This window comes from Peromyscus leucopus, chromosome 10 (assembly GCF_004664715.2).
Source record: "Peromyscus leucopus breed LL Stock chromosome 10, UCI_PerLeu_2.1, whole genome shotgun sequence".
In the NCBI taxonomy this organism is placed as follows: domain Eukaryota; kingdom Metazoa; phylum Chordata; class Mammalia; order Rodentia; family Cricetidae; genus Peromyscus; species Peromyscus leucopus.
In genome coordinates this window covers 24,310,556-24,334,980 of record NC_051071.1, presented here as the reverse complement: position 1 = coordinate 24,334,980, position 24,425 = coordinate 24,310,556, and the positions used below count along the sequence as shown (strand labels likewise).

General features: G+C 39.4%; 1 protein-coding gene across 1 annotated transcript in view; it reads left to right on the top strand.

Moving 5' to 3' along the window:
- Nucleotides 1-22,737, top strand: part of Abca13 (ATP binding cassette subfamily A member 13) — a 436,683-nt gene extending 413,946 nt beyond the window's left edge. The window contains exons 60-62 of the mRNA XM_028891010.2: nucleotides 17,794-17,899; nucleotides 19,991-20,128; nucleotides 21,148-22,737. Of these exons, the coding sequence (XP_028746843.1) occupies nucleotides 17,794-17,899; nucleotides 19,991-20,128; nucleotides 21,148-21,246 (343 nt within the window). The 3' untranslated portion in view covers nucleotides 21,247-22,737. The remainder of the gene's footprint in view (nucleotides 1-17,793; nucleotides 17,900-19,990; nucleotides 20,129-21,147) is intronic.
- Nucleotides 22,738-24,425: the final 1,688 nt, after the last annotated feature.

Sequence of the window (24,425 nt, the reverse complement as noted above, 5' to 3'; positions counted from 1 at the left end):
CAGTACTGTTTTGGTTATGGGGAGCTTCTTTTAAGTGTTCTATTTGGTGTTCTGTGTGTCTCATACTTTGATTGGCATCTTTTCCCCTTAGATTTGGAAATTTCTCCCTTATTTCAATGAAAAATAGTTTCTATTTTTTTAGACAAGTAATACTTGATCTTACCAGTTGCTATGGTATCCAGACTCTAGTCCTTGATCATCAAAGCAGTGTCAGGTACGGGCTTCATCTCATAGAGTGGGCCTTACATCAAATCAGACATCAATTGGTTACTTCCACAAGGTTTGTGCCACCATTGCCCTAGAATATTTTGCAAGCAGGACAGATTGCATATAAAAGGCTTTGGTTGGATTGGTGTTTACTTTCCTCTTTTGGTAGTCTGCAGAGCATCTTTCTGCGTCATAGACACTAGAAGAGGGGGTGAAGTTTCTATGTAGGTATCAGCTCAACATCTCTAAGTTCAGTGAGTTCTGTGGGTGTTATCTTCAGCAATGGGTCCTTTCTGTCAGTTTGTGGAGAGCAACCTATTACCTTGGCAACAGCTTGGGTTGTTTGGGTATTTCTGTTGGACCCTTTTGACCAACAAATCAATTAGATGAAGCACAGTCCTGGCACTGGAAGCTTCATTTGGTGACAAGAGATGACAGTTGGGGTTCTGTCTGTTCCATTGTTTGGAGACTCCATTTATGATCTTCTTCATATACTATCGGAAGTTTCCACTGCACTAGGTTTCCATACCGCCCCTCAAATTCTAGCTGTCTCTCTCTTGTTCCCTCCCCCAAACCCATCTCCTCTTCCCATTCCCACCTGACCCTCCTCCCATTCTTGTCCCTCCCCTACCCCTGGCTCCAGTCCACTGAAAAAATCCATTCTATTTCTCCCTCTCAGGGAGATTCATGTGTTCCTCCTAGACCACCTCTTCCTTACCTAACTTCTCTGGGTCTATGGATTATAGCTTGGTTATCATTTACTTAATAGATAATATATAGTTATAACTGGATACATACCATATTTATCTTTCCTGGTCTGGTCAACTTATTCAGGATAATTTATTTTCTAGTTCCATGTGTCTGCAAATTTATTTTTTTAACAGCTGAGTATTACTCCATACGTAAATGTACCACATTTTATTTTTTTGTTTTTATGTTGAGGGACATATAGGATTTTTCCAGTTTCTGGCTATTATGGATAGATCAACTATGAACATGGTTAAGCAAGTGTCCCAGTGGAGGAGGAACTCATGGACTGGTTCCTTATTTAAGTATCATCAGAGAGGATTCTTCCTGCAGTAGATGGGAACAAATATAGAGACCCACAGCTTGATATTATTTAGAGAACCAGAGAGAGAGGGGGGAGAGAGACAGAGACAGACAGAGACAGAAACAGACAGACAGACAGACAGACAGGCAGCAGATAGACCTTGGAACACACCTCTAAATGAGATGTCTTCATTAATTCCCAAATCCCTCTCAGAGCTCAGGGAACCAAAAGGAGACAGAAGGAGTCTGGGAGATAGTAGGGACAGAGGATGCCAGGAGAAAAAAAAAACCTTCTAAAACAAATGATCAGCTCACATGAACTCACAAGACTAAAGCAGCAATCATAGGGCCTCCATGCATCTGCACAGGTCCTCTGCATATATACTATAGCTTTTAATTTAGTACTTTTGTGTGTCTCTTGAATGTGTAAATGAGTGGATTTCCGATTCTTATGCCTTCTCTTGGGGCTCTGTTATTTTCTTCTTGGCTTATCTCATCCAACTTGGATGTGATAGTCCTTATTTTATCTTTTACTTTGTTATATTTTGTTGTTATCTCTTAGAAGCCTGTTCTTTTCTAATGAGAGACAGAAATGGAGTGGATCTGGATGGGAGAGGAGGTGGAGAGAAACTGTGTGGAAGAGAGGGAGGGGAAACTGTATTCAGATTATATCGTATAAGAAAGGAATCTAAGTTTAATAAGAAAAAAAGGAAAGAAAAATGTTTTCTATACCTCTGATATGGATCTAATTTCCTTCTATGTCCTTAATGTGTGAATTTTACCTTTTATAGTATCTCACAGGTCTGTCTCATATGTTACACACACACACACACACACACACACATCATCATCATCATCATCATCATTGACCCAAACGATCTTAGCCTTATATTCAAACCCTGATATTCTGTCCTCTATATGATCAATTACATTGATGAGAATTTTCATTGAGGTTTTCATCTGACTTACTGTACTTTTTGTTTCCATTATTATTCCAAACTGTATTTTTTTTGTTTCTATCTCTTCACTGAATATGATTTTCATAACCAATATTAAGTTCCTATTTGTGTCTGTTCTCTTGGATTTCATTCAGACACTTATTCATATCATTTTTAAGTTCATCCATGCCATTGTTTATAACCTGTTTGGATTTTATTTTGATCACTTTTGAATTATTTGTCTGAGATTTCTTCTGTATCACTCTCATTGGTAGCCATGACTATGAGACTGGTGAGTTATTTTGTCTAAGCTTTCTATGCTACTAGTAGTTCTACATTGGGAGTCACCAATCAAGAGTCTGTTTGCTGGTTAAATACTTTTGGTGGTCCTGTGTTGAATTTTAGTTTGGTTCTTGGTACTCTATTTGCCTGGTGAGTCTTGGTTCCTTTCAGTGTTCCTTGAAGTCCAGTTATGGAAACTCTTGGTGTTGCTTTCTGAATGGGGTGGCTGAGGTGGAGAACACTGTTCCTACCCTCGCAGACTAGCATTAATTCAGCATGCCAGAGACTTGCTTAAGGTTGAGCAGAACTGTTTAATCCCTGAACTCACAAAGCAGGATTTGCATGTTGCTTCGGGAGAGTGATAGAGAATGGGATCTTTTGACTTCTAACTTAATGAGTTTGCATATGTACAAGACATTGTGCTTGTGCGCCAGGGGTCAGTGGGACTTGCACCTCTTAGTTCCCCAGTTGGGGTGTACACAGGATATAAAAATGATAGAGGCATTGTGTGCAGATAGTAGGAGATGCTGAGACCTCGAAACTGGCTTGATAGTTTGGGACTGAGGACACAAGCATGCTTGTGGGGTTTTCACTTCTTCAAATCTCTAAATTTTCCATTTGAGGCATAAACATGGAGCAAGGGACTGTACAAGGGAGGTGGGAAGTCCTAAGACCTCTAATGTGTCTGGACAGGTTGGGTATAGGGCAGTGGGAGAGCAGAGCAGGGGGAGGAGTCACCAAGGCCTCTAATCTATGTCTCTGGAGTGGGTGGGCAGTATGCATTAGAGGCAGAAATTTGTAAGACATCTCATCTATTAAGCTGTGTTGGGGACATAGGAGTGTGCCTCAGAAGTGTGTTGTGGGAGTAGGAGTCTCCAAAGTCTCTAATCTGCCTAGATGAGATGTGGATATGGAGCAGCAAAAGTATGCATTAGAGGCAGGAAAGTCTTCAGAATTATAACCTGTGCTGCTGGGTTGGGTATGGAGAATGGAAGTCCATGGTAAGAGTGTACTTCTAACCTGCTGAGTTGAGTTGAGCATATAGAAAGACAGATGTGTGCACAGGAGGGGGAAAGTCCTAGGACCTCTAAGATATCAGAACTTGTAGGGAACAATGCTGCAGAAGTGTGCAGTGGGCTTAGGAATCCCAGAGATCTCTCACCTGTCCAGCTGGTATGAGTGTGCAGAGCATCTAGAATTTTTCTATTCTTGATACTTGTGTGACATTTTCTGAAGATATGTGAACAAATGCATATTTGTGCCTGATAGGGCCATAGAACTAGGAAAAAAATCTCTTCCAAGTCTAAGTGGATGAAGCAATGAGTTTCTTACGGGAGTATAGGTGAGCCATTAACTTACAGGAGCAGTAGTACTCAAACGCTGCTGTTTTAACTCAAAGCTGATCCCAGCACAGTGACCACACATAGAAGCTGTGTTCTTGAAGCTTACCTGTGTGGTTTATAAGCAGCTTAGCTGACCTGAGACTCACCTCCATCCAGCAAAGTTTGACGGCTTTATATAACCATGGGAAAGATCTCTGTGACTCTTCTAACTACCCTTAGTCACCCAAATATCACAAACCTTCCTTCCTCCAGGAAGTATGAGAAAGTTGCTTCACAAACCTGGGTATGAATTTGTCATCATATATGTGTGATATATTGAAGGATTTTTTTGTGTAGCATATGTTCATCCATGACATAGCATGTACAATTCATTTGTTCCATTTCATGGTTGAATAATACACACATTCACTGGTGTCTGACTCTTAGGAATAATTTTGCTATAAGCATTCTTTTTGTGAGTTTTTGTGTGGACAGGTTTTTGTTGTTCTCGATATGTAGTTTGAGGCGATTTCTGGGCTTTATGTGGATTTGTGAAGCCAAGATGTTCTCCAGATTGGCTATATCATTTTGAATTCCAGTTACTAGCACAGGTTTTGACTTCTTTCCATCTTCATTGTTACTTGCTATGTTCTGATTGTTTAAAATTTTACCTCTCCTAGTGGAAGAGAAGTGGCATCTGATCTGAATTGCTATTTTTCTCATGCCTGATGTTCCTAAGCAATTTTGCAAGCACATTGGCATTTCTATATCATCTTTTTTAAAAAGATTTTAATTTTATCTTTTAATTATGTGAATGAGTGTGTGTGCACTTGAGTGCAGGTGTCTGCAGAGGACGGAAGAAGGCATCAGATCTTGTGGAGCTGGAATTACAGGCAATTTATGAACAGCTTAATGTAGCACTGGAAATACATCTCGAACTACTTTTGAGTTTATCTGCTCATTTATTCTATTTATACACAGCTGTTATGATCTACTGGTTGTCCCATAACTGCTCTATCATTTGTAACAATACTGTGGACATAAATTACTTTAAAGATGAAGCCCATCAAATTGAAGTTCCTTCAGTGAACTAGTTCCTGGGATAAGTCTTTGAGTCTGGTCCTGATCATAGATGGTTTTTCCTAGTTGTCTTGCTGGAAAACTAGATGGCCTCTAGTAACCCTATATTTTTCTGGTGGATTTATTAATCTCCCACTTGCCTTTCACTATAACTCCCACTGTTATTAAGATCACCCTACTCTGAACTTTTATATACACTGTTGAAATGAAGTCTGCTCTTTGGGGATGATTAGAAACTATTTCTTTTATGGCCTTTCCTTCAAGGCAAAATATCCAAGATATATCTCTTAAAGGGGGAATGAGGGACGACGTCATGATTCTTCCAGAGTTACATCCCATTTTAGAAGTTTTGTGCTCATTGGAGATGGAGGGCTGTTGGTTCAGACTTTCTCAGGTTGTTTTTCAGCGTGTCTTTCAATCCTCACATTGAGTTGAGGTAAGGGCAGAGGTATTCTATAGATTCTCTACATCCCTTGTCTAATTCAGAGTCTCTATTGTATGAAGTAGGGCCAAGTGGACAAATGAAGCTTTTGCCTCTCAGCTGGACTTAGCAGCAGCTTGTTATCATTGACAGGTAGGGGCAGGGTAATACATGCTTTATGCTGCCTTTCTTGGAAAATAATCTTAGAGGCCAGGAATGAAAGAGCCTGAGTTCTTGGACACACTAGTGTGAAATGGAATTTCTTTCCCTGAGATGGGAAGTATGAAGAAAATGATTAGTCTTGTTTCAAATGTGGTGGGCTACTGCTGATCACTATCTTGTAGCAGATATATTGAAATGCTTTTTTTTCTCTTTGTGTGGGAAGACCATTTCTACACCTTTTTAATGGTTACCCTTGAAACAAATTTTTACCACTTTCCTGGAGAATGCATAACAAGCTATTCACCCTTTCCTACTACAAATCTGTTCATCTATATGCCAAAACACTTCTCTACACCTGTTTCATTCTGGTATCATACCTGTACCCAAAGAGACTATGCCCATCAAATGATCAGGCCAGGTATTTGATGGATGTCATTTGACCCTACTTTCTCCTAAATATTCTGTTTTTTGTATTTTATTCTTTAGAAAGATATGCTTGCTTGACTGAGTGGCATTATATAAGGCAAGGAACATTTATTAAACATCAGATTTTATCCTAGGAGTCACTCTAACACAAATATTTGCATGGACAGCAAGGAGTTGCTCATATCTAGTATAAATCCCCATGCCACAACGTCAGAAGCCGGTTTTCTTTCTTCTATGTCGTTCATGCCTTTTACTTGGTGCTTGATGGTATCCTGAGTAATGTTGGAAAAATTTACCCTCTTAATAATTCATCCCCATATTTCAGCTACTCCTAATTACTATTTTTCCCATGAGAGATTTAGAAATTTGTGACTGGGTCCATGCCTGGATTCTTGTCCCAGAACCTCTGCATTCCAGGTGGGTGGATGGTCAGCCTGAGCTGCTCTGTCTTTGTGCCTGGAAGGCTTGCTTTGAGTGTGTGCTCCCTGCTGAGAAGCTGGGTGAGTTAAGAATTTCATGAGTTTGGTAATTTGCTGCTGTTTTTTTTTTTTTTTAAATTTATTGCCAGGTTGTGGTGGTACACGCCTTTAATTCCAGCACTCTGGAGGCAGAGGCAGGCGGATTTCTGTGTGTTCAAGGCCAGCCTGGGCTACCAAGTGAGCTCCAGGAAAGGCACCAAAGCTACACAGAGAAACCCTGTCTCGGGGAAAAAAAAAAAAAAGATTTATTTATTTTTTATGTATGTTGGTTGGGGTTTTGCCTGTATGTATGCCTGTGTGAGGATGCCAGATCCCCTGAAACTGGAGTTTCAGATAGATGTGAATAGACATGTGGGTGCTGTGAATTGAACCTAGGTGCTTTGGAAGAGCAGCCAGTGCTTTTAACTGCTAAGCCATTTCTCCAGCCCCCTTTGCTGCTGTTTTTTAATCTGGTATGGAAGGATAAAGTGATTGGAGAGATCTGGGCTTTTCATCTACTTGGCCCTGACATGTGTGGTTCCTTTCTGTCTTGGTGACTGACTGATGATATAGCATCCTTATCTTCATGCCTCATTGGAAAATTCCCACCACACATGGGCCAGAAGCTTTCTCAGAGTCTGCTTTATCAGAGCATTTCTTCAGCACCAGATACAGGTTTCTCCTTAAAGCAATTCTTGCCTGCTTAGACATGTATTCATTTATGTCATTACACCATTTTTAGAAGTGATTAAAATTGTTTACACAGAATCTCATGTTAAAAAGGTTAGCAATTAAACCTCTGAAACTGAGCTCAAAAAGTGCCCTAAGCCAAACTCCTAAAAAGACTATGTGTTAATACAAGCTTACAACCACAGAAAAGCAGAATAAAGTGCCTGGCTCCCCAAACTACTGAAGAACATTACTCTTTTACAGGAGATGGCAGACCCTTGTAGCTTCCATCTCTACACAGATGGTGTCTGTGTGGGTATATGTGCTGACCTTAAGGCTCCCCACCCCAATGATGGCATTTTCTTCTAAGGTCTAACCCACTAAAAGCTATGGAGTTTCTATGGACATCACTTACAAAGCCAGAAATTAGATCACTCTTGCTTTTCTATGGAGTGTGTTCCTAATCACATTCATAGGCTATGAGATAAAAGGCTGAAAGACAGTGATTGCTTTGAGTTCTGTTGCCTCTGTATAGATGGATGAGAGAACTTTTGGTAACAACTTCTGGTTTCTGTTGTGTGAAACAACTTGATGTAATTTTCTCAATTCCTCATCTTCTCAGAACTCAGCGCACAGAAGTTTGTGGTTTGACAACCAGGGTTTTGGTTCCTTTGCTTTGAGAAAATGAGCTGCTAGATATCATCTTGACCCAAGGGCTTATGGTGTCCTACTGAGAGTCAGTGGGGTTTTTGCAAGATCTCTGAAGAATGATAAGATCATATTGGCTCCTATTTGGTTGTTTGCTTGTTTGTTTTCATATCATTATGAAGTTTTCTGTTAAATGGTACTAGCCTAGTTATTAGAATGGTATTTTAGTGACTTATAATTTTTTTTAGTCATCGGCTGTCACTAAAATAGACACCATGATGTCAGAATTTTAACTTCATAAGTAATCATTGTGTTACATGCCAAATTTCTGTTTTAAAGTGAAAGAAACTTTTTTCTTTTCAATATCAACAAATATGAAAAAATCATTCTTATAATATTGTCATCTCTAAAGATATCTTTTCAACATTGGATATTATACCACAAAACACAAGTCAGATGGGTGCAGAGTCCTTAGGTTGTCAACTCACCACCCTAAAAGCAAAATGGCATGGGTGGTCATGAGGTGGACAAAAGTTGAGTGATACTGAAGATGAGGGGACTTCTGTTTCTGTCCTGCTGACTTGGCTGTGACATCATGTTTTCAAATAATCTCCTTAGATTGCTCTCGAGAAGAAAATGAAAGAACAAAGGAATTGCATTTGACCACTTAATAAAGAAAAAAAAATCTTGTTTTCATTATACTATACAAAATTCTAACAAAGAATTCCCTACATTCTGTGCCTTATCAGATCCTAAGGCACCTGCAGGGATGTTAGGGACAGTGGCAGGAAAGCCCATGGTTCTGTCTTACACATGGCAATGACATCCTCATTCTGGGTCCAAGGTAAGTTTTGTTGCATTCAGAACTAAGAGGTCAGAATGGAAGGGTGGAGGAAAAGAGTCCTGCTGAGAGCAGCATGAAGGACACTGAGGGGAGAAGTCAGGTGAAGGCAGCAGCCGTCCTGGGGAACCCACAGGCATGGGCACGAGTTTGATCTTTGGTTTGTTCGTTATGCTAGTGACCACACTGACAACCTGTATGTACTAGGTAAATGCTCTAGTACTGAGATGTACCCTTAGCCCAAGTTTGACTTTTCTTTTTAATTATTTTCTTTTCTACAAAATATTCTCATTTAATAAATTTTTATGAGGTTTTTTTTTTTTGAGAATTTCATGCAAAGTGTTTTTGTCATGTTTACCTTCCACACCCAACTCTTCCCAGACCCATTCCATTTTTCCTACCTACCTAACTTTGTGTCCTTTTTCCGTTTTGCTTTTTAACCCGTCAAGACCAATTTGTATTGCCTAATATCCTTGGATGTGTGCTCTCCCACTGATGCATGGTTGGCTTATCTGGGGCTTCCCTCTTAGAGAAAACCCTCTATCTCCTAGCAGTTAACCGGTGCCGATAACATCATGACTAGGAGTGTTTGTTGCACAAGTTTTGTGCATGCTGTTACAACCACTGTGGTTTCCTATGTGCAGCTGTCCTTCTCTGGCTGAAATACGTTGTTTCCTTGCAGGGGTCCACTGCCTCTAGCTCTTCCACACTTTTTGTTTCCTATTCTGGCCTCAACCCAAGTCTCAGGAGGAGTGAGGACAGGATGTGTGTTCCATTTAGGGCAGCACATTCTGCAGTTTCTTATTCTCTACGTCTTGGCCAGTTGTAGGTCTCTGTGTTGATCACTGTCCACTACAAATAGAAGCTTCTGTGAGGAGGGCCGAGAAATGCAATGATCTATGGATACAGTGATAAATCTTTACTAGTTGGTTTAATAGTATCTCCATTTAGTAGATTAGTAGTAGTGGGTTCTCCCCTGGATCCTATGGCCTGTCTAGCCATGGATTCCTGCCCCAGTAATGGTAAAGGTATGCGTTTCATCTTGTGGAATGTTTTAAGTCCAATCACAAAGTGGTTGCTTATTTCTATGATGCTTAACTTTTAAGTCAAAACTATCTACTTTGAAACTAGCATGGTTTCCTGAGTGTGACAACCATGGTTCTGTTGATATTTCTTCATAAAACTGTTGGCCCAAACTCTGAATTTTAGAACTTTGCCTGCTAGAGTAGATTGAAAATAGCTCTATAGTGTCTTAAATTTGCAGTGCCCCCTACCTGCTTATAGTCTGAATGCTTATTCCTCTGTTGAAGGCATTAATGGGGAAAACTGTGAAGTCTTCAGGAGGTAGAAACAGACCACTCAGGGCGGGGCTCTGATGCTTAGAGTCTGGCCCCTGGTTCTGTGCTCTGCTTTTTGGTCTGTGTGATATGAACAACTGCCACTATAGGATCCTGTAACCATGAGGTTGCTCTGCCAGGCCTGCTCTGCCATGATGGGCGGACACTCTCTGGAACTGAACCAAAACAAATCTCCCATCCCTTAGGTATACCTGTCAGGTATTATGCTCATTATCCTCTACATGCTCAGGAGAATCTTCTTTGAGAGGCGTGCTAATGTAGCTAAAACTTTCTTTTATTGAAATGCCTTGTTGTCTACACATATGCTCTTGTCTTTAAATTCAGAAGCTTTCTGGGACACTTTTTAAAGACACCCCCCCCCAGAAGGAATGCTGTGCCAGATGGAAAACTCCATTTTGTTTTGTTTCATTATTATTTGATAATTGTCAGGGGTTCTTTTATGTTAACACCTTGAATATATAACTCTTGCAGTTCTTTTTGTTTGTATATTTGACTATTGTGAAGTTTTCCAAGCTCAACTTAAGGAAAGTTGAATAACAAAGACACTTAAGATGAAAAGATGTGCTTGTGGAATGAGTTCTAGTCTATCCTAGCACTGCAGAAAATAAGATGAGTGACCAAGGAATGACCTCAGAACTATTCACATTATGAAGAGAATATTCCATCTATAGGTAATAGTGCAATAGTGCACACACAGGTAGCTGTGAGGAGTGAAATGAACACACTGTTGTCACAGTAGCCATTTAAAGAACAGAGGTGTGGTAGCTATTGGAAGACATTGTGCTGTAAGATTGGGCTTTTAGTTGAACTTATGGATGTTGAAACTGTGAGTCTTTCTAGTCCCTTTGAGGTGTGTGAGATAAACAATTTCTTTAGCACCAAATGAGATTTTAATTCCACGTTTGTGTTGCAGAGCTAGAGACAGTGGTATAGAAAACCCTGGGGAATTAAATGGAATAATGTGTGCTTGGTACCTCACTTAGGATAGATGAAGACAGAACTATCATCTGTCCTCTCTACTGGTTCTTTCTCTCTCTAGAAGAAGACTGTCTTAGATACTGTTCTAGTACTGTTAAGGGACACTATGGCCAAGGCAACTTACAAAGGAAAGCATTTAATTTGTGGGCTTGCTTACAGTTTCAAAGGGTGAGTGTTATTGACCATCCTGGCAGGGTTCATTAAGGCAGACATGCATGGTGCTGGAGCAGTAGCTGAGAGCTAACTTCTGATCTACAAGCAGGAGAAAGAAGAGAGAAATTGGGCCTAGCATGGACTTTTGAAACCAAGTAACACAATTCCTCCAGAAGGCCACATCTCATAATCCTTCCCAAAATAGCCCACCAACTAAGGAATCAAACATTCAAATACATGAGCTCATGAGGAACATTTTTATTCGGACAACTCCAAAGAGTCATATAGAACTGATATAATGTTGAGGGAGTTTTTACACAGATATACAAGCCTCATATCACATAGCCACCTATATATTTGTTACCTACCTAATATTTTGCCACCTTTCCTTAGAGTCACTCTCTACTCTGTCTTCTCTGTCATTGCTTTATGTATCCTAAAAGTAAACAATTACAAATCAAGTACTGAAGGGAGATCACTGAAAGTTGGCATATTGCACAGACACGAATGAGTAGGATGTTGGGTAGTGAGACAAGAAAGTGGTAAATCAGATGCCTTGATCTGAAGCATCTGTGCCCCTATATCTCCTGGGAATACTGTGATACACATGCCTGATGGGAGTTATGTAAGACCCCAGGATCACAGGACCCCCTGTTCAATAGAATGCCTCATATCCTGTTATGAAACATAATATTTAAAAAAATATTTCATATTCCATTTGTTTATTGGAAAAAAACATATCAAGAGGCATCTGTGTATGTGTGTGATTCCTTATGAATCAAATGATGAAACTCAATTGTGTATAAAGAGACATCTAAAAAGAATATTAAAAGGATATTTCACTTTTATAATACTTTTATTATTTTAACTCAAATATTAGTTTCTATGTCTAGAAGTTTTATGCCTATAAATTTTAGAAAGTACATTTAAAAACCAGAATGGCAATGGACTTGCAGAACTTGGCACATCAGAATACTTCCTTTGTATTTTTAGAAACCATGTGTATTTCTTTATAATTATGATGGTGATGTGAGCTCTTTAGTTTTCAAAAGTAGGTAAAGAAATAACAGTCATAGAATGTTCAACTAATATTCTAGCATTGTGTTTGAAATTTTTTATAGGTATGTTTATACAATTAATATTCTATTGAGTCTATAATTTTACATTTTTTTAATTCATGTAATAATAAGCATTTTTCCTACTTACAATTCATTGTGGAAATATATTTTAATAGTTGAGAATAAAATTAACCTATTTTCATGAACCATTTAATTTTAATTATAGGATAACATATTTTTAGAAGTGGAGTCTGGAGCCAAGAATTGTAAATGTCCAGGGCTTTGTCTGGAGAGGTCATTTCGGCTTCAGTATGTGCTTACTCATAAGTACCTTTTAGCGTATGTACTTGATGTTCCATTTGTTTCGGTGGTACTCAAGCTTCTGTTTTAGTATTTTGTTACACATATTATGATGAATAAGAAATGTATCAAAAAGTATTTTTACAGACAACTCTGCCTTCCGATACTGTTATTCATTTGCCTTTATGTGATTGCTGCTATACAAATGATGGTGCATACTGGATAATCTTGGAGTGTTGGGTCAATAAGTGTTTTTATCAACCTGTGACTCACTGGCTATGCTGAAACCTTTTAGTCTTTTATTTAGCAATCAAATAAATTCTCTGGGGAGTTTAGATCATTGGTACACTGAGACAGAAACGAGAAAGTAAACCTAAATTAAATACCTAAATTAGATATGTCATAAATTAATTTAATGATTTATAAAGATTTTATTAATTGTTAAATATACATGCTTTTATAATTTTATGTCTACAAAGTATTGCTGACTGATCTCGAGAAATTCATGAATATTGCCTACCTATTAAAGGGATATATTCCCTTGAAAACATTTTTTTCTAAGAACTAAATGTTTTCTTTCTTCTGTTTCTCTCTAACAAAGCTAGAAGAATGTTACTTCAAATGAAATGTAACTCTGAAAGAATTTAAAATATGAATATGCATATGTGCTTTTAGAGAATTTATCAGGCAGTTTCTGGAGTTTAGCATGAATTTTTCAAAATACATTAACAAAATATGCCCATAAAGACTGCAAACTACATTGGCAATGAAAGTTGCCATGAGGTTCTCTTTCCACTCACTACCCCCTACACACACCAGCTTACAATCTGTGTTTACATTGTCTTGTCTGTGTTCATGGAACTTTTCCAAATAAACTGTGGGCTTCTCAATATCAAATAGAGTGATGCTCCATTCTGGCGAAATCCTGCACAGAGCCAAAATTACACTCTTTATTTATTTACTTATTTACACAGTGCCAAGAGCTGTTCCAAATGACTCACAAGGATGAATTAATTCTGTCCTCCAACAACCTTATTAGGCAGTGTCTCTTCTTAGCCTCATCTCTAGATGTGACAGCTGAGCTTGGAAATTTCACTCAGCTTTCCAGGGTCAGGAATTTTCTAGGAGGAATGCAGGCTGGCTGTGAGGATCGAGCATCTTTGTCATAAGCTCTTCATAATGGTATCAGAGTAGCTAGGAACATATTGTCACACAGTGTTTCTCCTCCAGGACTCACAGCTGGGAGCCTACTTTGATGGAGATGCTTCAAAGCTCCAGTGTCCTATCTTTTGACCTTGGGAAGTCCCTTCAACCATCTGGGCTTATGCCTTTCTTGCTTGAAGTATGGAAATGTCCACCCACTCTGGAGTCTTAGTGAAGACGGTTTCAGTAGCCAGTGTCAATAAGCATTCAGCCTCTTGTTCCTGTTTCTGTGGAACAGGATAGCCATTGATATGGATCCTCTATATGGACCTAGTGTATGATTTCTAGAGAAGGCTGAATAGGAGTGGTAGGTAGTTCATCTTTGTCTAGGTTTGTAGCTGGAGTTATCTCCAGTCTTGCCTGGGCCCGCAGCTACTCAGACACAAATAAACACACAGATGCTTATATTGTTTAAACAGTTTGGCCTAATGGCTCAGGCTTCTTGCTATCTAGTTCTTATATCATAAATTAACCCATTTCTATTAATCTATAAATTGCCACGTGGCTCATGGCTTACCCATACTTTACATCTTATTTCTCATGGTGGCAGCGGCTGGCAGTGTCTCCTGACTCAGCTTTTCACTTCCCAGAATTCTCCTCTCTCCTTGTCCAACCTATACTTCCTGCCTGGCTACTGGCCAATCAGCATTTTATTTATCAACCAATCAGAGCAATACATTCACAGCATACAGAACCACAGGAAAGGTTCATATGTATTTATCAGTGCCCTCTGGCATCTTAGTCATGTGTAAATGAGAAGCTGTCAGCCTGAAAGGATGGAGGCTGTGGTCAATAGTGGTAAGAAGAGTTCTAGATGCAAAGCTTCCCACTTACTGCAGAGCTCTCTTATGGGTGGAACTCAAGCCTTAAGGAAAAAGAGCAGACTGCTGTCAATGCAGCAGTAACAACCACTAACTAAACAAAACTTTGACTGTATAAATGTCCCACTTTTGACAGCCAAAGCCCCAAGCACGTGACATGAAAAGCAGCAGACAGTAGCCTACAAAGACCACCATAGCACTCAAACCTGGCAGTAGCTTTTTGATAAAACTTTATATGCTGGATGTGATCAGAGATCCAGAAATTAAGGGTACAGATGGTCCTCAATATATTTGACCATTCTCAGGTTTCAACATGCTTTCAACATGGATTTCAGAATTCCATTAGAAGACAACAAAAATTCAGAGCCAATCTCTCAGCTCCAGCAGGGCACACTCATCTGAAGCTACTTCCACAAGATTCCTTGGAGACCTGAAAAGGATTCCCTAGTTCTCTGCCCCTGAGACTTCTACTCTATCAGGGAGCTCACTGGAGCCAGCCTCCCATTGATTATACAGGTGGAGGGAATTACTCCTGTCCTAGCTACCAAAAGTCTGCACTTATTTTTACACAACTACAATGGCTGTGATATAATGGCTCTAGGTTATAGTTCTGCTGCTATCAAGGGTGTAAATTTGTTTCATTTTAATCCCATAGGACAATCAGTTTTACCCTTAAAGATTATCAATCCGGAATTGACAACAAAGTACCTCTCCAATTTGCACTGTTTGGTATCTACCTACTCCACTCTTGAAGGAAAGGCAGGCAAGAACTCAGTTGGGTGCTCTCAAATGGATCATGTTATTTTAACAATGTATATCTGAAGTCAAGGCAACAGACAGGATGACAGAACCCTGGACCCAGGTCTCAGGGGAAACTCACAAGGGTTATCTGTGTCCCTCTAACAAGTCCTTGTAATCTTAAGCCATCTGTCCTTATCACATAGATTCAAGCTATAAAGCATAAACATATTATGGTCAGGCTTACCACGGGAAATTTACTTAAATGTCCATTTCCCTCTAGTGGTGCTTTGTAAGTAAATGATGATCAATCATAGAAATTGGACTTACCATATTTTCTTTCTTTAAGCTAATTACTTTTTTTTGGCTTGAAGTAATATGCTAGTTAGTGCTAGATACCATATTCAGTGCTTGAAATTGATATCCCAATACCCAGAACAGATACACATTTAAATAATCAGGCTGCAAAGATAGCTGAGCAGGTAAAGGTACTCGCTGTGCAAATCTGCCAGTCTGAGTTTTGTCCCTGGAACCCACATAAAAATAGAATGAGAGAATTCACTTCACAAAGTTGACCTCTGATCTCTACAGATGAGCCGTGGCATGTGTCACTCATCCACTTCACACAATAATAATAGTAATAATAATAATAATAATAAGTAATATTAACAAAAAATCTTATAAAGCAACAATATTTTGATTAATCATGGCCCATTCAGGTCTCTGTTTTTTACTGATCAGAAATGCTGTTTAATTCCTAATACCTGGGATTAAGCTATAGCATAAGATATAACCTCCCCCCTAAGAAAATGTAGTAGGCTATGGCCTTTGCTTTTGCTTGACTACCAGAATTTTATGGTAAGACCCTATTGCTGAAAACACCACACACATTGGTCATGTGTTATGGAGCAATAAGGTTGGTGCTCACCAAGAAGCTTCCTCCCTCCTGGCGAGATCTCATAGCAGTGGAAAGTGCTGTTCAGGCATCTGAGGAAAAAAGATCATTGTAGATGTAGCCAACTGTCTTATCAAATAAGAAACATAGAACCAATGCAAAGAAGAAAGCCAAGAGATCAGAGCTAAGAGCCTTACCCATCTGCTGCAGCTAGCCTCTTCAGCCAAGAGACCTACTTCCTGTGTTTTTGTCTTTATATAGACTTTCTGTTCTGCCTTCTCATTGGTTGTAAACTCAACCACATGACTGCCTCGTCACCCTGTCTGTATAGACCTCCAGGTCTTCTATGGTTGGTATTGAGACTAAAGGTGTGTGTCTCCAATGCTGGCTGTATCCTTGAACACACAGAGATCTACCTAGCTCTGCCTACCAAGTGCTGGGATTAAAGGCGTGTACCACTACCACCCAGGTTTTGCTATGGCTCTAATAGCTCCGACCCCTGGCAACTTTATTTATTAACATACAAATCACATTCTAGTACAAATAAAATATCAACTATAGATCATCAACAGACTTACCCAGCTGTGAGCCCTGTCAACTACAGTAATGACCACTGAAGCAAGATACACCCATGGGTGCAAATAATGGCAGGAATATTATAAGGCCAATCAACTGCTTTCTTTTTGGATATAAGGTATGCTCCACAAAGGAAAAAATGTGCCTGGTTCTATAACTTCTGACTAAGAAACCATGATTAGGGAGCTCATAGGCTCTGGGCACAATTGCCTACTAGTATTCTACTAAATGACATAGTATCAAACTGCCTTCTAAATAGGATTAGTGGCAATGGATTAGTGCTTCTCTCAGAACTCAACAAAGAAGATTCTTTGTGCAGTGGACAGTGGTTGGTGAAGAATCATAACTCATTCAAGTACCAAGGATATGTATCAATGGAGGGCTCATCCATAAATGGGACATCTCAATCAACCTCCCCAAAGCCCAGGGAGCATCACAAAAGGGAGGAAGACTGGAGTGAACCCGCATCTTCCGAACATGACCAGACAACTGCACGATGAACTCACAGCAGCTAGGGTGCCCTTCACAAGACCCGCATAAGACCAAGCCAATCAACATTTTATCAGGGAGGGGAAATGAGTTTTTAAGTCTCCACCCTAAATGATGGCTTCTGTAGGATGGAGAGTCAGTTTTCTTGCAGACCAAGTTCCAGTCATTGGCCCCACACCCAGAGCTATATTGGCAACACAAATTGGATTCAATGGGTTATTAAGATTCTCCACTGAGGCTAACTTAAAACTGTAAAATGATGTTTTTACATAATAGACAAAAAAGTCCTTAAGTTGCTTCTGTATTCCTTTTCATCTTCTTCCAGCTACATTTTAATCATTGCAGGCCTTGAAGCAACAAATGTAGAAATGTGCTTCCCAGGCTGGTCTCCAGGGCAACCTCTGACTTCCTCTAACTCAGCACTCTGCCTTCATGATTTGCGTTTTCACCTTAGCTCTTTTTATCGACTATGCGCTGATTTCTGGAGTTGCTGATTTGTTTTTAAAGTTTAGCCAATGTCTCTGTCAATGTAAACAAGTGACAGCAAGTGTACAAAGGACTTAAAGTTAAACCCTCCATATATGTATTTGAGAATCCAAATATCCCGGCAATTTAAAGTAGTTACTAACATTCTCTAGGTCTGTACAAATCACTTTATAACACCATCAGTGTAAATCTATAATAACAAATGTGTAATAATACCCTTTTTTTTTGACTCAGGTTTGGTGATGGATATACAATCAAAGTTTGGCTCCAGAAAGAAGGAAGTCAACCTAGTGCTGTTTCTGACTGCTTGAAGCTCCATTTTCCAGGAATCCAGTTTAAGGTACGTTATGTGACTTCTCAAGAGAATTCAAGAACAGATGTCTATTATTCATCCAAGACAAGGCATTGATGACAAGCTAAAGGATAACCCTTAGGACTAGTTCAGTGAACCAGTGAGTTTATTAGGGTTACTTATAGGAGTGTGAACTACTCAAGGGCAGTGGTGTCACTGAATAACCAGCTCCAGGATGAGTGACTATTTACCTAAACGGCACCCCTGGTATTCTCTTCACCACTTGATGGCAGCTCTAGTGGAGAGAGTCCCCTCCCCCTGTTATTATTTTCTGCTTTAATAACCTTGGAGAAGGCCTTCATGAATTTTGTGATTTTTTTTCCTGGGCCTTGTGAGTTTCCTAGGTTTCTTTTCTTATGAGTTTACCCTCCCTCCAGGAGGGGATGTTTCAAGTGGGATGAATCAGCTACATGTGGAGGTAATCCTAATAACCAGTGTTACTGTTTTTAGCCAAAAGCATGTTATATATTATTAGTCATTTTTCTGTTTTATTTTTTACTGCCAAAAGACAGATCTATGGTCTTTTTTGCTTCTTTGTGAATTATTGGCCATGTTTCAACCAAAATGAACCTGGATGGTGGACATTGCTCAATCACTCTGATGGATGACAGGGCTGCTTGGCCACTTACTGAATAGCCCAGAGAAGACTGTGCTCACACATGCTCTCCCCTTTTAACCTGCTTCCAGTTCCATTGCGTAGCTTGTTTCATTTGCTTGGAGGATTTCAGAAATCAGTTTCTTCTATGTATTTGCTATGGGGTTTATAAGCTTGATAATTTTCACATTCTATAAGCTTGGAAATTTCCACATTTTTTTTAAATGAAAAGAACCATATGCTTGGAACTATAATCGTTGACACTGATGTGACCAAGTATGGTACATGGGCCAGGAGTATCTTCAATAGATGATATCCTTCAGGCACACAGAATGGCAGGCTCCAACCCACTGAGTCTGAATTTACATTTTGACAAGGTAATTAGGTTGTTCGTCTACACATTGAAGTTTTGAAAGCACTCAGGACAGTTCTTTCTTTTCTTTTTGGTCTTTCTTATTTGTTTATTGTTTGCATGTTTTGCATAATCATGCTATGCAGCCTGACTAGTCTGAAGCTGACTATCCAGCTAAAGTTAGACCTGCATGTAGACCAGCCCTCATCCCTTAGCTTCCCAAGCATGAGCTTAGAGGTGTGGGCCACTATACTTGCTTATAATTATTTTCTGAGGTTCATTTACTTCTATTTTATGTGTATCGGTATATTGCCTGTGTGAGTATCTGTGTACCAGACACGGGCAGTCCTCCTATTTCGAGAGGTCAGAAGAGGGAATTGTGTCCTCTGGAACTGGAGTTACAGAATGTGGTGAGCTCCCATGTGGGTGCTGGGAATTGAACCCAGGTCCCCTAGAAGAGCAGCAGTCCATGCCCTTAACCACTGAGCCATCTCTCCAGCCTTGGTTGTAAATTTTTAGACAACAGTTATTCTTACATATCATGGCTTCTAACAAGTAATAGGCATTAAGTAGCCATTCTTTTATTCACTTTAACAAATAACCTGTGAGACACTATCATTTGTGTCCCAGTACCATTCTAAAAGACATGGTAAAAACAAATGTCCTTATTTCTATGGGGAAGCATGAAAACAAGAATCGGAGTGAGTAAATTTCTTGCCAAAAACAGCTTAGCTAATGCAGAAGAAAACTGGGACCCAAGAATTCCATGATGCTAGTGAAGTTCGGGGAACCCTTAGATATTTCCATTAACCTATGTTCACCGCCTCTTTCTGGAGCATCTATAGGTGACTTCTGGCCATTTAAGCCTATCCTAGTGCTTATGACATAGTAGAACAGAGTGGGGCAGGCCATAATCTCAATCCAAGTGAATGCTACTTCTCTAATGAGCCTCAGGGTGAACAGTCAGCAATAAGTGTTCATTAGTGACTCCCAACATTAGCCTACACACATCACCAGTAGTCAACACATGTGGCTCTAAAAACACATTTGAATTTATTTACAATGAAATGTAGTGTAAATAAGTTTGTTCAGTGATATCTATTCCTGACTCCTCATATTTTCTGACTCGTAGGGGCAGCGCCTTAATTTGCTGGAATATCATGTACAAAAAAGTTGGGAGTGTCTAGCTGACTTGTTCAAAGTTCTGGAGACCAACAAGAGCATCCTGAATATCAAGCATTACTCCATCAGCCAGACCACTCTGGAGCAGGTATGCTACCTCGAACAACGCCACATGCTATTCTTGTGTATAATTATCAGACCTTATCCAGCAAACTTTAAAAACAGTTAGATTGCTTCTTCAGCACACCACTTCTTTTAATTAACCGTACTCAGTTTTCCAAAGGCCTACTGAGGATGGTGAAAGTTAGAAAGCTTGTCTATCAGATATGCTTCATCCAATGCACAGAGCTTTCATTTGCTCATGGAGGCCGGCGATGGTCCCTTCTGTTAAACTTCCCTTTTCTAACTTATTCAACCCCAAGTGATAGATTCAATTCTGCAGTAGAACAATAGATACATCTGAGGAAAATAAGGGCTTGTTGTCCTGAGAGCACCAGAAATGTAAAGTTATTGGAACTACAAGGTATTGATACTTTCTAGGTGACTTAGTCTTTATTCCTGGAGCTGACTGCTCAATGGATTAGGGTAGTAAAAAGGCACAATGTCTACCTTTCCATTTTATTTGTAATTAAAATATAATTATTCCTGCCTCCTTCATTTTCTTCCTCCAAGCACTCCCATGTACCTCTTCCTGCTTTCTCTCAAATGCATTAATATCATTACATATGTATGTGTATAAATGTATAAATTCATTCTGCTGAGTCCATTTAGTTTTGTTTGCATGTGAATGGTTTTAGAGCTCAATACTTGATAGCCAATATCCACCAATTATGGGTCTCCCTTCTGGGTAAGACTGATTCTCCCTCTCTTGATAGGCATTGATTGCCTGTAGTTCTTTCTCTAGGGGTGGGGCCTTGTGAGATATTACCCATCTATGTTGGCATGTCAGTCATTTTTCAGGCCTTGTTTAGGCTGCCATATTGTTGAGATTTCATGAATGTAACCTTCCTTCCATATCTGGAATACATAGTCTCACAGGAGAGTTCTTGGTCCTCTTGGCCTTTTGTTATTTTTTTGGATGGTTGGACAATGTTTTCTTTTATAATAATCAATACCAAAGGTCCAATGTTCTCATGAACTAGTAACTGTTTTCATTAATTCTTTCAGGTGTTTGTTAATTTTGCCACCAAACAGCTACAAATTCCACACTTTCCTGTCGATTCACCGTCCACTGATGGTCAACATCTGTACCACTCACGAATCTAGGCAGGAGGAGTAAGCCTGTCCTTCATGACAGTTCATCAAAGGCACAGCTGAGGATTGGGAAGAAATGCTCAGGCAGTCATGCATTCTCTTCTTCAATTTCTAATTCAAAACTCTTTCCTTGTTAATAAGCAACAAACTGCAAGATCTTTCTCCAATGTAAACTCCTTGAGATTGTTTTCCTCTGATTGTCAAGCCAGGTGGGTGACAGCTTCTCTGTGTCAAACACAGTGATGAACTGGCAGAATCCAAACTAAGAAGTTCAGGAGTCAAGAGAGTCACACTAGACCACCCAAGCCACATACTGTATCTTTCTTTTTAAATAGATTGAGTCCCTAGCTCATTTGAGTAGGAAACAATTATCAGGAATCATTTTTTAATCTTTTCACAGTTTTAAATAAACACCTGGCAATTTACACACAAACTTTTTCCCAAAACTAAATGACAATATGGTGTGACATGAAGAAACTGCCATATGCTTTTCTACTTTATTTCAAATCACCAGCAAAACTGAAGACACTTTTCATTTATAACATGCTTAGTGGAATCTCCCACACTAATTTTGTATGGTTATAGAAGGAAATACATGTAGACTGTGTGGTTGATTTGGATGACTAATTGTCTTAAAATTCTAAGCCTGTTGATTTGAAATATGGAGGGTTCTGTGTTGACAGCATTAGCCTCACCTGGAGCTTGGTGGAAACTCATGTTCTCAGGCCTCATTTCTGAGAGAGAGAATCTCAAATCCCTGGGCTGTGTCCAAACTCTCTGGTTTAAGCATGCACAATTCAAGTTGGCAGCCAGTGGCCCCAGGCAAAATTTAGTCCTAGAAGGATCATACACAGCTCATAGTAACAGAACATGGAGCTTTCAGTATTTATCAAAAGTTCTCTAAAAAATGTCACTCTCAGAATTGCTGCCCTCAAAGATAGGGCTCCCACAGGCTCTATTGAAATAATAAATAACATCTTACAGTTAATAAAATGCGTAAAATCAATGTGTCTACTACTGAATGTATTTCCACTCAGATATGGTTGAACATTTTCTAACAACATTTTTCTAAACCTCAATGATGAACCACATTAATTTCATTGCAGAATTTGGCTTTAGCCAACATTAGCATTGGATGATAATAGCTGTGCTATACAGAATGCACTTCATTGTGCCATTTCTTTTCTATACCAGGACTTCATTAGACCTGTCTTTTCTGGATGTAATTTATATCTGAGATATTTTAATAGTAAGGATTAATCCCATCATGGGCAGCTTTGATGTCACTGGTTTTGATTTTCAAGTATCAATCTCATAAATGATCCTTTTTGGTAAAGAAATTACAATTTAGGACTTTATGATTTTCCTTTCCTCCTATTCTGACATATTCCACTGTGAAAATGAAAGACACAGCCTTTTCTGTTGTTGAATCAATAAATACCAATTTGTGAAACATGAATGTATTTATACTGTAGTGAATAAATGAGATGTGCCATAATTTAACCTGGGTCTTGAAAGTCGTTGTGTCTGTGCCAATGTATTCCTTGCATCTTTATTTGTGTCTTTGGGGATCCAATTTAATTTGGGTAAGGAGGAAATGGAACAACTCCACATCTTTTACAGTTTGAAAGGTTAAAATTTAATTGAGTTTTGCTCTGCAATGTCCTCCTCTTAGGGGTTCTTTTCTGTCTTTGAACTGCTGTCATTCTTGAAGTTTATGCTTCAAGGTATGCCTTTGAACAATGAGCAGGAAGAAAAGGAAGCCCAACATGCTACAGTGGTGCATCCCAGAAGACTGGACACAAAGGTCACATCTTATGCTAATGTTGAAAATGCCACTGCCTTTAGAAGTCTTGCGGATATTTTATGCCTTTGCAGTTAAACACTTGTCTTAAGACTTTTGAGCTGAAGGTCACACAACTGAGACTTTTAAAACAAACTGTCTTCTCTGGAAATCATCCCGAGGAGACACTTTACAGGGCAGAGATAACACCAGTAATTCCAGTTCCAGTAAGGGAGCACTTCCTGTAGGCTTTAGCGTCCCTCGTACATGCTTCATTAAAATGCACGTAAACTAATTGAATGTATTCAGTGAGATGCACATCAGTACTTGGTGGCTTAAGGGTATAGTTTGGTTTGTTTATTAAACATTATTTGCCCACCCAAATCAGGGAGAGGGATACTTTATAATTTCAAGCTGATTTGACAATGTACCCTTTTAACATAACTTAGTTTTATAGTTGAAAAAATGCAGAGATGCTTAATACATTAACAAGTTTACACAGTCATATGCATTTTTGCCCTTTAAATAATATTTGCTAGACCAAAACAACACAAACAAGCAAAAACAAAATGAAACAAACAAAACCTCTGTACATAAGCAGGTGGAAGTATGGCACACATGGGGCTGGCAGAGTAATAGATAAAAAAGTCGTGGCTCTGTCCATGAGTATGCAAACAGATGGAGATGACAAGGTGAGGTCACAGGATGAGTGCTGCCTGCTGTGGGCCACAGAGTGATCCAGCCTGGGAGTCTGGGCACAGACGGTTCTTCTCAATAGGCCTTTGAGATGGGGAAAGGGGAAAATGGCCTTTAAAGTTAAAAGAGTTGGTATGAGTGCATACCAACAATATTTAATGGGCAATGCGTTCTTGCCTATGGCTTTGGGAAGAACTTCAGTACATTCCAAGATGGCTGCGAGAGCTCCCCTCATTTCAGTGTTAGAGGGGCAGGGGAGAAAAAGGACTATGGGAGGAAAGGGAAAGGGAGAAGAGAACAGGCAAAAGGGAAGGAGGGCAGAGGAGACAGATTGGACAAGGGGAAAGCTGTCAATCTAACCCACTTACATCATCTAGAAATATTCATGTGCCCATAACTAGCTGCAAGAATATTTAGACAGGGCAGTTGTTAGCCAGGCTTCTGACCACCCTAGGGTGAAATGGGGGAAAAACTAATAGATACTATATATATAACCAACAATGTCTTCTATAGGAGCACAGACAGAGGCCTCATGGTAATATTTGCATGGGAACAGAATAAACTGGATTTGGACTTGTTGAGTAACATAAATTCTGTGACTATCTAGGTTATATGAATATTTTCAGGATTATAGCTGTGTGTTCAGATCTATAGAGCAGAAGCCACGCTTGTAGGCATTATTGTCAAATTTAATGCAGTAGATAAGGAGAAT